Source organism: Ranitomeya variabilis, chromosome 1 (genome assembly GCF_051348905.1).
Source record: "Ranitomeya variabilis isolate aRanVar5 chromosome 1, aRanVar5.hap1, whole genome shotgun sequence".
Classification (NCBI taxonomy): domain Eukaryota; kingdom Metazoa; phylum Chordata; class Amphibia; order Anura; family Dendrobatidae; genus Ranitomeya; species Ranitomeya variabilis.
The window spans coordinates 373,806,680-373,823,491 of record NC_135232.1 but is presented as its reverse complement, the minus strand read 5'-3'; the positions used below and the strand labels follow the sequence as shown (position 1 = coordinate 373,823,491).

Here is a 16,812-nt window from a genome sequence, read left to right as displayed (position 1 = left end):
TTCCACTGTTTAGGCACATCAGGGGCTCTCCAAACGCGACATGGCGTCCTGTCTCAATTCCAGCCAGTTCTGCATTGAAAAAGTAAAACAGTGCGCCCAAACAGTGGTTTACCCCAACATATGGGGTATCAGCGTACTCAGGACAAATTGGACAACAACTTTTGGGGTCCAATTTCAACTGTTACCCTTGGAAAAATACAAAACTGGGGGCTAAAAAATAATTTTTGTGGAAAAAAAAAAAGAATTTTTATTTTCACGGCTCTGCGTTATAAACTGTAGTGAAACACTTGGGGGTTCAAAGCTCTCACAACACATGTAGATGAGTTCCTTAGGGGGTCTACTTTCCAAAATGGTGTCACTTGTGGAGGGTTTCAATGTTTAGGCACATCAGTGGCAACATGGCGTCCCATCTCAATTCCAGTCAATTTTGCATTGAAAAGTCAATTGGCGATCCTTCCCTTCCGAGCTCTCCCATGCGCCCAAACAGTGGTTAACCCCCACATATGGGTTATCCGCGTACTCAGGACAAATTGTACAACAACTTTTGGGGTCCTATTTCTTCTCTTACCCTTGGGAAAATAAAAAATTGGGGGCGAAAAGATCATTTTTGTGAAAAAATATGATTTTTTATTTTTACGGCTCTGCATTATAATCTTCTGTGAATCACTTAATGGGTCAAAGTGCTCACCACACATCTAGATAAGTTCCTTAGGGGGTCTACTTTCCAAAATGGTGTCACTTGTGGGGGGGTTTAAATGTTTAGGCACATCAGGGGCTCTCCAAACGCAACATGGCATCCCAGTCAATTTTGCATTGAAAAGTCAAATGGCGCTCCTTCGCTTCCGAGCTCTTCCATGCGCCCAAACAGTGGTTTACCCCCACATATGGGGTATCGTTGTACTCGGGACAAATTGTACAACAACTTTTGGGGTCCATTTTCTCCTGTTACCCTTGGTAAAATAAAACAAATTGGAGCTGAAGTAAATTTTTTGTGAAAAAAAGTTAAATGTTCATTTTAATTTAAACATTCAAAAAATTCCTGTGAAACACCTGAAGGGTTAATAAACTTGAATGTGGTTTTGAGCACCTTGAGGGGTGCAGTTTTTAGAATGGTGTCACACTTGGGTATTTTCTATCATATAGACCCCTCAAAATGACTTCAAATGAGATGTGGTCTCTAAAAAAAAAAATGGTGTTGAGAAATTGCTGGTCAACTTTTAACCCTTATAACTCCCTAACAAAAAAAGAAATGTTGGTTCCAAAATTGTGCTGTTGTAAAGTAGACATGTGGGAAATGTTACTTATTAAGTATTTTGTGTGACATATCTCTGATATAATTGCATAAAAATTCAAAGTTGGAAAATTGCGAAATTTTTCAAAATTTTCGCCATATTTCCATTTTTTTCACAAATCATCACAGGTAATATCAAAGAAATTTTACCCCTATTATGAAGTACAATATGTCACGAGAAAACAATGTCAGAATTACCGGGATCCGTTGAAGCTTTCCAGAGTTATAACCTCATAAAGGGACAGTGGTCAGAATTGTAAAAATTGGCCTGGTCATTAACGTGCAAACCACCCTTGGGGGTAAAGGGGTTAATGTAATCTGCACTCCATCTTGACTGAAAAAAAACAGAAATGTAGTTATTTTTGCAAATTTATTAAAAAAGAAAAACTGAAATATCACATGGTCATAAGTATTCAGACCCTTTGCGCAGACAATTATGTTAGGTGTCGAGTTCCCGCCTCCACACAGGGGGATTCTCGAACCATGTCTGCTGTGGTCTCCCATTCTTCTCCAGCCGTAGTGGAGCCTGCTCAGTGGAGACGTCGGTCCCAGTGTCTGGCTCAAGCTGATACTGTGCGACTGGTTACTGCTGCCTTTCCAGGCTCTGCCTTTGTAGCCAGCACTGATCAGCAGCGAGCAGGTCTTTCTGGGACTAAGGGTACCGTCACACATTGAAATTTCCATCGCTACGACGTTACGATTCGTGACGTTCTAGCGATATCGTTACGATATCGCAGTGTCTGACACGCAGCAGCGATCAGGGATCCTGCTGAGAATCGTACGTCGTAGCAGATCGTATGGAACTTTCTTTCGTCGCTTGATCACCCGCTGACATCGCTGGATCGTTGTGTGTGACAGCGATCCAGCGATGTCTTCGCTTGTAACCAGGGTAAACATCGGGTAACTAAGCGCAGGGCCGCGCTTAGTAACCCGATGTTTACCCTGGTTACAAGCGTAAACGTAAAAAAACAAACCGTACATGCTCACCCGTCGGTGTCCTTCAGGTCCCTTGCCGTCTGCTTCCTGCTCTGAGTGCCGGCCGGAAAGTGAGAGCAGATCACAGCGGTGCTGCGATCTGCTCTCACTGTACGGCTGCACTCAGAGCAGGAAGCAGACGGCAAGGGACCTGAAGGACACCGACGGGTGAGCATGTACGGTTTGTTTTTTTACGTTTACGCTTGTAACCAGGGTAAACATCGGGTTACTAAGCGCGGCCCTGCGCTTAGTTACCCGATGTTTACCCTGGTTACCCGGGGACTTCGGCATCGCTCCAGCGCCGTGATTGCAACGTGTGACCGCAGTCTACGACGCTGGAGCGATATTCATACGATCGCTGCGACGTCACGGATCGTGCCGTCGTAGCGATGAAAATTTCAATGTGTGACGGTACCCTAAGTCCTGCTTTTCCCATACAAAGCATGCCCACGGGACGACCTCCCATTGGAGGTCAGGGGTCACATGCTCAGGTCCTGTTGCACCTCCTATTGGATCACCTGGAAGGTCCTATAGCACTACTGCTATAAAAGGTTTGCATGGTCACTCGGCCGTGCGCTAGTGTATACTTGAAAATGTGTGTGTGTGTGTAGATGTGTAAAAGTCGCTCTTTAATCATCCCCCTTCCTAGTGTTGTTGTTTGCTCGTGTATGGTGGATGTTTGCTATCTAGCGCTCGACAGTGCCATCTGCACACGAAGCACACGTTACAGTGCCTTTGCAGTGCCCGCTTATACGGCACCATGCGCAATCAGTGAGCTTTCCTGACAGCTTGTCAGTGTAGGGTGGGAATTCCCGCTTGGACTCAGCTTGGCCACCGAGGGTCAGAGCGGGTCCAATCACCAGCTTAGTGGGGGTGATTCATAGAGATCCCACTAGTGTCTTTCAGCTGCACCCTGTGACTGCTAACAGGGCGCAGCATATTTGTGGCGACTCTGTGAAGCAAGAGAGTTCGCTTCTATTCACACTGGGTGAGGTCTAACCCACGTGTGAGCAAGCGTCCATCCGCCATTACTCAGCAGCAGGTGTCATCTCTGCACGGTGGACCCCGAACTGCGAACGCACCTCATATTCCCTATTACTATTATTTGGTGCTTTCCGCCAGTCCTAACAACTCATATTTAAGTCACATGCTGTCCATTTCCTTTTAATCCTTCTTGAGCTGGTTCTACTCCTTCATTGGAGTCCAGCTGTATTTAAAGAGAACCTGTCACCCTAACCCCCCCCCCCAGGCGTATGAAACTAAAAAGAGCCACCCTGTGCAGCAGTAATGCTGCACTCTGACAAGGTGGCTCTTTTAGTTCTGGGTGCTGTAACTAGAGAAATAATCTGATTTATAATTTGTCTGAAATACCTGGTGCTCAGTCAAGGAGGCCGGCATTTCCCCCCTGCTTCAGACAGCACACAGCTGTCACTCACATCTTCTTGGCGCCGGGCGCCGCCTCCTCCTCACCGCTGTTTTCAAAATAGCCGGCGCCTGCGCTTTTTTCCCCTGTCTGGTGCAGGCGCAGTGAGCGCTGGCCGTCTGTCCTCATATGCAGCCCAGCTGACTGCGCCTGCGCGGCCGCCCTGCCTGTGATTCCCAGCCCCGCAGTGACTTATGATTTATTCACATTGCGGGGCTGGGATTCACAGGCAGGGCAGCCGCGCAGGCGCAGTCAGCTGGGCTGCATATGAGGAAAGACGGGCAGCGCTCACTACGCCTGCACCAGACGGGAAAAGAGCGCAGGCGCCGGCTATTTTGAAAACAGCGGTGAGGAGGAGGCTGCGCCCGGCGCCAAGAAGATGTGAGTGACAGCTGTGTGCTGTCTGAAGCAGGAGGGAAACGCCGGCCTCCTTGACTGAGCATCAGGTATTTCAGACAAATTATAAAACAGATTATTTCTCTAGTTACAGCACCCAGAACTAAAAGAGCCACCTTGTCAGAATGCAGCATTACTGCTGCACAAGGTGGCTCTTTTAGTTTCATATGCCTGGGGGGGGGTGACAGGTTCCCTGATAGGACTCGATTTGGAAAGGCACACCCCTCTCTATATAAGACGTCACAGTGCATGTCAGACCAAATGAGAATCATGAGGTCAAAGGAACTGGCCAAGGAGCTCAGAGACAGAATTGTGGCAAGGCACAGATCTGGCCATGGTTGCAACAGAATTTCTGCAGTACTCAAGGTTCCTAAGAGCACAGTGGCCTCCATAATCCTTAAATGGAAGAAGTTTGGGACCCCCAGAAGTCTTCCTAGACCTGGCTGTCCAGCCAAACTGAGTAATCGTGGGAGAAGATCCTTGGTGAGAGAGGTAAAGAAGATCCTTAAGATCACTGTGGCTGAGCTCCGGAGATGCAGTAGGGAGATGGGAGAAAGTTCCACAAAGTCAACTATCACTGCAGCCCACCATCAGTCAAGCCTTTATGGCAGAGTGGCCTGACTGAAGCCTCTCCTCAGTGCAAGACATATGAAAGTCCGCATGGAGGTTGCTATAAAACACATGAAGGACTCCCAGACTATGAGAAATAAGATTCTCTGGTCTGATGAGACGAAGATAGACCTTTTTGATGATAATTCTAAGCGGTATGTGTGGCGAAAACCAGGCACTGCTCATCACCTGCCCAATACAAACATGGTGATGGCAGTATCGTGCTATGAGGGTGTTTTTCAGCTGCAGGGACAGGACGACTGGTTGTCATTGAAACCTGAATGCGGTCAAGTGCAGAGATATCCTGAATGAAAACCTCTTCCAGAGTGCTCTGGACCTCAGACTTGGCCTAAGGTTCACCTTCCAACAAGACAATGACCCTAAGCACACAGCTAAAATAACAAAGGAGTGGCTTCAGAACAACTCAGTGACCATTCTTGACTGGCCCAGCCAGAGCCCTGCACTAAACCCAATTGAGCATCTCTGGAGAGACCTGAAAATGGCTGTCCACCAACATTTACCATCCAACCTGAAGGAGTTGGAGAGGATCTGCAAGGAAGAATGGCAGAAGATCCCCAAATCCAGGTGTGAAAAACTTGTTGCATTATTCCCAAGAAGACTCATGGCTGTACTAGCTCAAAAGGGTGCTTCTACTCCATACTGAGCAAAGGGTCTGAATACTTATGACCATGTGATATTTCAGTTTTGTTTTGTTTTTTATAAATTTGCAAAAATAACTACATATCTGTTTTTTCTAGTCAAGATGGGATGCAGAGTGTACATTAATGAGAAAAAAAAATGAACTTTTTTGAATTTACCAAATGGCTGCAATGAAACAAAGATTGAAAAATTTAAATGGGTCTGAATACTTTCCATACCCACTGTATAACCATACACAACTCTGCAGTGAGATTAGATTAGAACTACCAGTACAGCATAAGTGAACTTTGTCTCATGACAAACACATCTTCATCTACAGTTGTCCTCTCAGTTCTATCACCAAAGCTGTAGAGCTGTGCCTGATTATGACAACACAGTACAGCAGAATTGAGCTTTGTCTCATTACAAACACAACAATTTTGCAGTTGTCTTCTCAGTGATTCAGCTTCCATCTCACAGGCAGCCAGAGTGGGAGTGGGGGGAGGGGCAATACAGCACTGGCAGGACAACTGCAGATGTGTTTGTACTGAGATAAAGTTCACTTCTGCTCTACTATGTTAGCTCTGATCTCTGCAGAGTTGTGTGTGATTATAGTAGCAGTGTGATTTATAATAGCAGTGTCAACCATTACATATCACATTAGGAATGTCCCTTTTTTTTTTAAATAGGCTCTAGAGGCAGATTTTCAGGGACATCTGTGTCCGACCCATAGATCTGAACAGCTGATATGCATAAAAGAAAAACTTATATTTCATGGGAATAATGTTAGGAATACCTGCCATGGACACAATACTCTTCCTCCAGTTCTCAGACTGCTCTGCTGGTCTGTCCGCGATGGAGGCCGAGCTATTGCGCACTTGGGTGGTGCGACTACACACTGTGGTGCCTCGTGTGTGGAAGTGGTGAGTGATGTGATAACATGGGTGTCAAAGGGTCCTACTCCGGTACCACAAAATCAACAGAGCAAGAGAATAGTGAAAAGATCAAGAACCTTTATTTACGCAAAAATACAAGCGGTCCATATACTGTATACGATCCACCATACTGAGGATACAATAGTCCAGAACACGAATGCAGCTCAGTAACAGGATAAAAGTCCCAACAATCCAGCAGAGAGGATCGCATAGTCCATATACTCTTCTTTCTCTCTGATATCCTCTTCACATCATTCCACACCAGACTGATCTGTGTCTCACCTCCCTGATATTTACAAGTCTCCCTCCTCATTCACAGGTTAGGGGGGTGGGTCACAGGGGCTCATTGTTTCAACAAGCTAGGTCAACATGTCATTAGCATATTAGCAAACAACATTATTCACTGACCCTGTGGAGAGATAACAATACAGAACTGTGGGGAGAATATCAGATGGCAAATAACTCATCCTACAAGAGAACACCATGAAAATAAGTAAAATAAAATATACACAAAAGTGATACCCACATAGCATATCACACCATCACAATGGAAAGCATTCCATTTGTTTCACGGCCCTGCAGACATGGGACGCTATGTCTCCCGGTTGCCAGGCAACGCAGGACGCTGCCTTGCCTAGTGTTAGCCAGTGGTGGGAATGTGTTCACTGCTGTAGAGGTGAGCAGGGAGTGGCTCTCTGGACATGACTTGGAGGAATGCACCACCTGATTGTTATCTTTAGATTTGGGCTGGCTATTAAGGCCTGCTACTAATTCCGTACAGGTGAGGGCTCCCTGTCTGGGTTTTGGTTGCCCTACAGCAGTTGCTAATGGTTTTTACTGGTTCACTTTCATTAGCTATTGTCCCGGGATTTCCCTTTGGTTTTTATTTGGGTTTTTCACTAGCTTTGGATTTACACTTGTTACCTGACTCTACATTGTCCACGCCACCAGATGCCAGCTATCCTGCGATAGCAGTCGGGGAAGGGTTCTGTAAAGACCCCTCCCCTTCAGGGGGTGGGTGAAGAATATCCCAGCCCTTAAGGATTTGCCTAGCGGTGGTGGCTTGCACTTTTGCTTGTCCAGTGCGAGTCACTACAAAATAGTTATTCCTGTGCATAACTTAAAAGACATTGGATTGCAGGTATCATTTAATTCAACGTTCTGTTATTTGCATGCCCATGTAGATGGCTTTGGAGGCTAGATCATACTGACAGATGCCCTTTTAAATAAATAAAATGATTATCCTTCTATATTATTTCAAAACACTCTTTTTCGGTGATTCCTTTGTATCTCCGTTAATACTGCACCCACCCACACATACAAATGATACACCACTTGAAAGGTAAACTTTCCCCCTTCAGCAAGAAAATAGCCAAACCACACATCCACGATGTTATCACAAAATACATTTTAAACATTAATTTTCATAAAACTGCAGTAAGGAAAAATGACCTGCAGGTGGCACCACACTACCCCAAAGCACAATACCACAAGGCTGAAACAAATCCTAACATTTGCCTTGGGGGCTTTCCAGCTTGCCGTACTCCTTGCCCAGCCGATTTCAGGCAGGTACATATAAAATATTTGCTACATATGTGGAAGTAGAATAAAAGTAAAACTTTACCTGTTTTAAGACTTCAGCTTTAAAACTGAAGATATAAATTAATGCAGCCTAAAAGGTACCGGACAGGTTCTGAACCATCAGATTTTCCGTATTATTGGACAGTCATTGAAAAGTCTATCTTTCTTCTAAGGTTGCAGCTTATTGGTGACCTGGAGTCACCTCTGGTTCCAAGTAAAAAACTACAGCGTTGACATAACTCAGACTGTACATTGTTTCCCGATGGCAGAGATTGGTGGAAACAACCTTGCAAAAATTGGAAAAAAAAATCCAACCATAGGGTAAAAAAAATAAAAATAAATAAATCTGCAGATATTATTTTTTTTTTTAAAGGGATATTCCCAATTATTATACAATGGTGTAAATATGCTTAGTTATGGGGTCAATTCTCCTTCATCATTTTTACTGTCAAAGTGGCTCTGCTGTACAGGGAGCTGCTCTGTTCACATACATAGGGCTGTGTTACACTTCACTACACTGCACATACATGGCAGTGCTGCTGTGGAGGGGGAAAAAATGCTGCTGCCCCTGTTCTTTTGCAAGGTCCTGACAATCAGACCCCTTCTGATCAGTAAGTAAAATGCCATTATGTTTAATGTTGGGGATCTCCTTTAGGCTTCATCATTTTATCTTGGAGAAGGATATATTTTATAAGAGCTGAACATTTGATGGTAATGCCCAAAGAGGCTCACAGAATTTGGTAGTGTTGAGCTAACATACTGTGTAATTGTCTTTCAGCATCTACATAATGGGATTGGTGTTGGAATGGATTAAGAATAATGGAGGTGCAGCATGTATGGAGAAACTAAGCATCATCAAGTCAGAAATGATTTACAATATTATAGATGAATCCAATGGATTATTTGTGTAAGTTGTTAGCTGTAATCTATTATTATCTATAATCTGTTATTCTTTGCAGAATGGGGTTTTATCGATTACATATAATAATCTTTATTTTTATATCATGCTAACATATTCTGCAACGCTTTACAGTTTGCACACATTATCATTGCTGTCCCCCATGGGGCTCACAATCTAAATTCCCTATCAGTATGTCTCTGGAATGTGGGAGGAAACCGGAGTACCCGGAGGAAACCCACACAAACACGGGGAGAGCATAGAAACTCCTTGCAGATATTGTCCTTGGTGGGATTTGTGAAGGTTTCCTCGTCCCTTCTCCACTTGCTAAGACATTAAAGGGAATGTGACCTCTGAAAAAACAAAATTATACATATAATTACATATATTATTTTTTTCACCTTTGCCCATTTTATACAACAATTTCTGGAGTGATGCACATGTATGTCACATCAGGGAGGGGTTAAAAAAATGCAATAAACTGACCCAGACAGTATTGAATAGAATAATTATTGGTCATGCTTTCATTAGGGCAAAAGTAATTGTGATGTAAAGGTACCTTCACACTAAACGACTTTGCAACGAGAACGACAACGATCCGTAACGTTGCAGCGTCCTGGATAGCGATATCGTTGTGTTTGATACGCAGCAGCGATCAGGATCCCGCTGTGATATCGCTGGTCATTGCTGAAAGTCCAGAACTTTATTTGGTCGTCAGATCGGCGTGTATCGTCGTGTTTGACAGCAAAAGCAACGATGCCAGCAATGTTTTACAATGGTAACCAGGGTAAATATTGGGTTACTAAGCGCAGGGACGCTCTTAGTAACCCGATATTTACCCTGGTTACCATTGTAAAAGTAAAAAAAAAAACGCTACATACTCACCCTCTGATGTCTGTCACGTCCCCCGGCGTCCGCGCTGCTGCTCAGAGCTTCCTGCACTGAATGTGTCCGTAAAGCAGAGCACAGCGGTGACGTCACCGCTGTGCTTAGGGCCGGCGTTTACACAGTGCAGGGAAGCTGAAGGCGAGGGACGCGACAGACACGGCAATGTAAGTATGTAGTGTTTTGGGTTTTTTTTTACATTTACACTGGTAACCAGGGTAAACATCGGGTTACTAAGCGCGGCCCTGCGCTTAGTAACTCGATGTTTACCCTGGTTACCCGGGGACTTCGGCATCGTTGGTCGCTGGAGAGCTGTCTGTGTGACAGCTCTCCATCGACCACACAGCGACGCTGCAGCGATCGGCACATCGTTGTCGATATCGCTGCAGCGTCGCTTAATGTGACGGTACCTTAAGGGTGAGGGTGCGGTAACAATCACCTACTGTGAATGGTGGATTCAGTTTTGTCTGTCATTGTGATCCTACCTGTGATAATAATGAGGTTGGAAAAAATTCATCCGTGCCTATGAGAAGTGTGAGGTCGGGGTCACACTAGAGAGGAATGCGGACGAGGGAGAGGCACAATAACAACTCATTGCACATGGACCATTGATTCTCTGTGGGGCAGCTTCCATCACCGTATTTTACGGGCTGAGAAAATCGCAGCATGCTGCTCTTTTTTTTTTTTTTTAAACATTCCAAAAATTAACCTGAAGGGCTAATAAACTTCTTAAATGTGGTTTTGGTGGTTTTGAGCACTTTGAGGGGTGCAGTTTTTAGAATGGTGTCACTTTTGGGTATTTTCTATCATATAGACCCCTCAAAGTGACTTCAAATGTGATGTGGTCCCTAAAAAAAAAAATGGTGTTCTAAAAATGAGAAATCGCTGGTCAACTTTTAACCCATATAACTTCTTAACAAAAAACAATTTTGGTTCCAAAATTGTAGTGATGTAAAGTAGACATGTGGGAAATGTTACTTACTATGTATTTTGGGTAGAAACATCTCTGTGCTTTAAGGGCATGAAAATTCAAAGTTGGAAAATTGTGAAAATTTTCTAAATTTTTGCCAAATTTCCTTTTTTTTCACAAATAAACGAAAGTAATATCAAAAGAAATTTTACCACTATGAAGTACAATGTCACGAGAAAATATTGTCAGAATCACAAGGATCCATTGTAGCGTTCCAGAGTTATAACCTCATAAAGGGACAGTGGTCAGAATTGTAAAAATTGGCCCGTCATTAACGTGCAAACCACCCTTGGGGGTAAAGGGGTTAAAGTCTGGGAAATTTGCTATATAGCAAATTAAAAAAAAAAAAAGTGTTAAATATTTTCTGATAACACATTCTTTTGAAGTATAAAATGCGCTGTCCAAACAATGTGTTTTAAAGGGGTTGTACAGGACTAGAAAAGCATGGTTGCTTTGTTTAACCCCTTACCGACCTCTGATGCCACGTAGGCGTCATGAAAGTTGGTGCCAATCCGACCTGTGACGGCTATGTGGCCTCATGGCAGGATCGCGTTCCTGCAGATCTGGTGAAAGGGTTAACTGAAATTTCACCCGACCTGCAGGGACAGGGGGAGTGGTACTTCAGCCAAGGGGGTTGGCTTCGCCCCCCCATGGCTACGATCGCTCTGATTGGCTGTTTCACTTTCAACAGCCAATCAGAGCAATTTGTAATATTTCACTTATGAAAATTGTTGAAATATTACAATCCAGCCATGGCCGATGCTGCAATATCATCAGCCATGGCTGGAGACCCCGATCTGACCCCTCCACCAACTGATAGCGGCGATCTGCAGCCGCCGCCAGTGTTTCCTACCAATCCGTCTTGTCCTCCGCGCCCTCCTCTCCCCTTCGGCCCCCCGTCCTCCCCTCCGCAATCCCCCCCCCCCCCCCCGCGGTATGATCTCACCCCCCATACTTACCGAATCCCGGTGTCCCTCCGTCTTCTCCTATGGGCGCCGCCATCTTCCAAAATGGCGGGCGCATGCGCAGTGCGCCCGCCGAATCGGCCAGCAGATTCATTCCAGACTTGATAGGTTCTATTACAGTGATCAAAATAAACATAATAAAATAAAGAAAATATATTTATTTTTATTTTTCCACTAGGGTTAGGGTTAGAACTAGGGTTAGGGTTGCAATTAGGGTTAGGGTTGCAATTAGGGTTAGGGTTACGGTTAGAATTAGGCTATGTGCACACGGTGCGGACTTGGCTGCGGATCCGCAGAGGATTCGTAGCAGTTTTCCGTCACGTTTACAGTACCATGTAAATCTATGGAAAACCAAATCCGCTGTGCCCATGGTGCGGAAGATACCGCTTGGTATATTCCTCAGCATGTCAATTCTTTGTGCGGATTCCGCAGCGTTTTACACCTGTTCCTGTGTAGGAATCTGCTGGTGAAATCCGCACAAAAAACACTGGAAATCCGCGGTAAATATTCAGGTAAAACGCAGTGTGTTTTACCTGCGGATTTTTCAAAACAGTGCGGAAAAATCCACACACAAATCCGCAACGTGGGCACATAGCCTTAGGGTTATGGTTGGAATTAGGGTTAGGGTTGGAATTAGGGTTAAGGTTAGGTAGGGTTAGGCTTGTGGTTAGGGTTATGGTTGTGTATAGGGTTGGGATTAGGATTAGGGGTGTGTTGGGGTTAGGGTTGTGGTTAGGGTTGTGATTAGGGTCATGGTTAGAGTTGGGATTAGGGTTAGGGGTGTGTTTGGAGTTAGAATTGAGGAGTTTCCACTGTTTAGGCACATCAGGGGGTCTCCAAACGCGACATGCCGCCACTATTGATTCCAGCCAATCTTGCGTTCAAAAAGTCAAATGGTGCTCTCTCCCTTCCGAGCCCTGCCGTGTGCCCAAACAGTGGTTTACCCCCACATATGGGGTACCAGCATACTCGGGACAAACTGGACAACAACTTTTGGGGTCCAATTTCTTCTGTCACCCTTGTGAAAATAAAAAATTGCTGGCTAAAAAATCATTTTTGAGGAAAAATGTTTTTTTTAAATTTTCATGGCTCTGCGTTATAAACTTCTGTGAAGCACTTGGGGGTTCAGAGTGCTCACCACACATCTAGATAAGTTCCTTGGGGGGTCTAGTTTCCAAAATGGGTCACTTGTGGGGGAGCTCCAATGTTTAGGCACACAGGAGCTCTCCAAACGCTACATGGTGTCCGCTAACGATTGGAGCTAATTTTTCATTCAAAAAGTCAAATTGCGCTCTTTCCCTTCCGAGCCTTGCCGTGTGCCCAAACAGTGGTTTACCCCCACATGTGAAGTATTGGTGTACTCAGGAGAAATTGCCCAACAAATTTTAGGATCCATTTTATCCTGTTGCCCATGTGAAAATGAAAAAATTGAGGCTAAAAGAACTTTTTTGTGAAAAAAAAAAAAAAAAGTACTTTTTCATTTTTACGGATCAATTTGTGAAGCACCTGGGGGTTTAAAGTGCTCACTATGCATCTAGATAAGTTCCTTGGGGGGTCTAGTTTCCAAAATGGGGTCACTTGTGGGGGAGCTCCAATCTTTAGGCACACGGGGGCTCTCCAAACACGACATGTGTCCGCTAAAGACTGGAGCCAACTTTTCATTCAAAAAGTCAAATGGCGCTCCTTCCCTTCCGAGCCCTGTCGTGCGCCCAAGCAGTGGTTCCCCCTCACATATGGGGTATCGGCGTACTCAGGACAAATTGGACAACAACTTTCGGGGTCCAGTTTCTCCTTTTACCCTTGGTAAAATAAAAAAAATTGTTGCTAAAAGATCATTGTTGTGACTAAAAAGTTAAATGTTCATTTTTTCCTTCCATGTTGCTTCTGTTGCTGTGAAACACCTGAAGGGTTAATAAACTTCTTGAATGTGGTTTTGAGCACCTTGAGGGGTGCAGTTTTTAGAATGGTGTCACTTTTGGGTATTTTCAGCCTTATAGACCCCTCAAACTGACTTCAAATGTGAGATGGTCCCTAAAAAAATGGTTTTGTTAGTTTTGCTGTAAAAAGGAGAAATTGCTGGTCAAATTTTAACCCTTATAACTTCCTAGCAAAAAAAAAATGTTGTTTCCAAAATTGTGCTGATGTAAAGTAGACATGTGGGAAATTTAATTATTAACTATTTTGTGTCACATAACTCTCTGGTTTAACAGAATAAAAATTCAAAATTTGAAAATTGCGAAATTTTCGACAAATTTCCGTTTTTTCTCACAAGTAAATGCAAAAATTATCGACCTAAATGTACCACTAACAGGAAGCCCAATATGTAACGAAAAAACAGTCTCAGAATCGCTACGATCCTTTGAAGCGTTACTGAGTTATTACCTCATAAAGGGACACTGGTCAGAATTGCAAAAAATGGCCAGGTCATTAAAGGGAACCTGTCATCTGAATTTGGCGGGACCGGTTTTGGGTCATATGGGCGGGGTTTTCGGGTGTTTGATTCACCCTTTCCTTACCCGCTGGCTGCATGCTGGCCGCAATATTGGATTGAAGTTAATTCTCTGTCCTCCGGAGTACACGCCAGCGCAAGGCAATATTGCCTTGCGCAGGCGTGTATTCCGGAGGACAGAGAATGAACTTTAATCCAATATTGCGGCCAGCATGCAGCCAGCGGGTAAGGAAAGGGTGAATCAAACACCCGAAAACCCCGCCCATATGACCCAAAACCGGTCCCGCCAAATTCAGGTGACAGGTTCCCTTTAAGGTCAAAATAGGCTGGGTCATGAAGGGGTTAAAAAGGACAGTGCCACACTTGTCTACAGATTGAGCCCCATTTACATCAATCTAGCTCGGCTACAATATCAGATCCATCTCATTTATTGATCAGTTGTGAAACGGAGGTTGATTGTCTTGCCTTACAGAAGAACCATATTTTCTTACAGTTGTCCTGTAGAGAAAAAAAGCAGGAGCAGAATGAACATTCCTTTCCGTATCGGAAGTATCAAGGGTGACAGTGTCTTGGAGAAAGAATTTCTTGAAAAAGCTGTGGCTCTAGGCATGATGTCTCTAAAAGGACACAGGTAGAAATTTATTTCTGACAGTATCTAGTTTTTAGATAAGATACCCCGCAATAATTAAACACCATATAAATTAAGTGGACAGTGATACCACTTGATTTACTAACTGGTTTCTACTTCTGTAAGCTGAGGTTTAACATGGGATGAGGCTAGGTGCCCACATGAGAACAGGAGAATCCTCAGGTGTGCCCTGTGCAAGAGTGTGCCCACCACTCACTTATATGAGCAGTACTCTGCACAATATACATGAATCACTATGCACAGACAGGCAGCATCTTATTGATTTAACAATCTATCCATTTCATTGTTATATAAATTTGTGGTTGAGAATAATGTCCACAGCATGTAGCTGAAAAGTGAGGCCCTAGACTTGGCTACTGGTGGGCCCTTAGCACTGACTGCATCTGTGCTCCTAGCCACAATATACATTGGGAGCTTTTTACCATGTATACTGTAGCATCGCATTAGGCCACCTTTCATCAGACTGAGGACAAAAGTGTTTTCTTCTGTCTGGACAGTAAATGCCGGTTTAGCATTTGTTTAACTGTATAGGAAAATACAACAGAATGTACTTTCCAACTGCAACGAAACTTCTACCATGCGGTAGAAGAAGATACCATGCGATGTTTTCTTATCAGTGGGTCTCTAGTTGACGGATGCCTCAACATACATCAGGCACATATCCTCTAAGCGCATGAGCCTGACACTGGCCACAAACATAGTTTGGACTTAGCCTAAGCTCTCTAAAATTTGGAATGGGGTTGTTGGTATATGGACAGGGGTGGTCTGCAAACATTCATTTGCAGGCAGATTTATTTTTTATTCTACAGACCTTGTTAATTAACACGATTGGACTTCCATGTTCTAAATTTGTCTTTCTGTGTGTAGATCTGTTGGAGGAATCAGAGCATCTCTCTACAATGCTGTCACTGTGGATGATGTTGAAAAACTAGCAGATTTCATGAGACACTTCAAGGAGACTCATCAGTGATGAACTTCCTGGCTAATCTTCATTCTATTTTCATATCACTACTGTATAAAATATGGCACTTATCAAATAAGCTATTTTCATAGTTTAAAATTTGTTTGTAACTGTCATTTTCTTATGTAGCGAACAACCCAACTGTACTTGCTTTCTTTCCCTTTCTTACCATAAGTGGTGTTTGCAATAAGCTCTTTATTGAGATGCAATTTTACACAATTATGGCTTCCTCTGTGTAAGCCATGACTTTTGCCAACTGTTGAAGACTTATTTCAGCGTGTGTTGGGATTTCCATATGTTATACATATTCATCTGGTTATTTCTTTGGTGATAGTAATTCCATATCTTTGGTCAGGCTGCTTATACTTTATTTTTCTTGTCTGTAAATAGAGGTCAAAGTATTGTCCGGAGACAATTGATGTGCCTGCATATTATTATGCAAAGATAATAAAATGTGTATTGTAGTAGGTGCGTAATATGTGGTCTGTTATTTGTTTACATTCAAGAAGGTCTTCATGCAGATGGCAAATACAAAAACCTTTCTAGTGAATGGAAAAATGCATAGCATATGCTGAGTACTTGTGTCTAGGAGTTGGAAACATAACTTAATTTGTTATGCCATTATTTTGTTCTGCCCATAATGGTTTTCATTGTTACCTGAGAGCCACCATTCTAGATGGTTTTAATATGAGATGATTGGTGGTGTGCTAATCAAATGATATATACAGTTCTAAAAAAAATAAAATGAACACTTAAACAACACAATGTTACTCCAAGTCAATCACACTTCTGTGACATCAACCTGTTCAGTTATGAAGCAACTGATTGTGAATCAGTTTTTCCTGGTGTTGTGCAAATGGAACAGACAACAGGTAGAAATGAGAGGCAAGTAGCAAGACAACCCCTATAAAGGAGTTGTTCTGCAGGTGGAGAGGGTGACCACAGACCATTTCTCTGTTCTCATCCTTTTTGGCTGTAGTTTTGGTCACTTTCATTTTGTCATTGCTCTCACCCCTAGAGGTACAATAGCAACCCAGAGATGTTACTTAGGAAGTGCAGATCATCCAGGATGGCACAACAATGCGAGCTGTGGCAAGAAGGGTAGCTGTGTCTGTCAGCACAGTGTCCAGAGCATGGAGCAGATACCAGGAGACAGGCCTTACACCAGGAGACATGGAGGAGGCTG

At 43.7% G+C, this 16,812-nt stretch overlaps 1 protein-coding gene across 1 annotated transcript in view; it reads left to right on the top strand.

The window, feature by feature from the left end:
- The window catches only part of PSAT1 (phosphoserine aminotransferase 1), a 64,148-nt gene extending 48,046 nt beyond the window's left edge, over positions 1-16,102 (top strand). Inside the window, exons 7-9 of the mRNA XM_077249009.1 lie at positions 8,628-8,756; positions 14,510-14,647; positions 15,533-16,102. Of these exons, the coding sequence (XP_077105124.1) occupies positions 8,628-8,756; positions 14,510-14,647; positions 15,533-15,635 (370 nt within the window). The 3' untranslated portion in view covers positions 15,636-16,102. The remainder of the gene's footprint in view (positions 1-8,627; positions 8,757-14,509; positions 14,648-15,532) is intronic.
- The last annotated feature ends 710 nt before the right edge of the window (positions 16,103-16,812 follow it).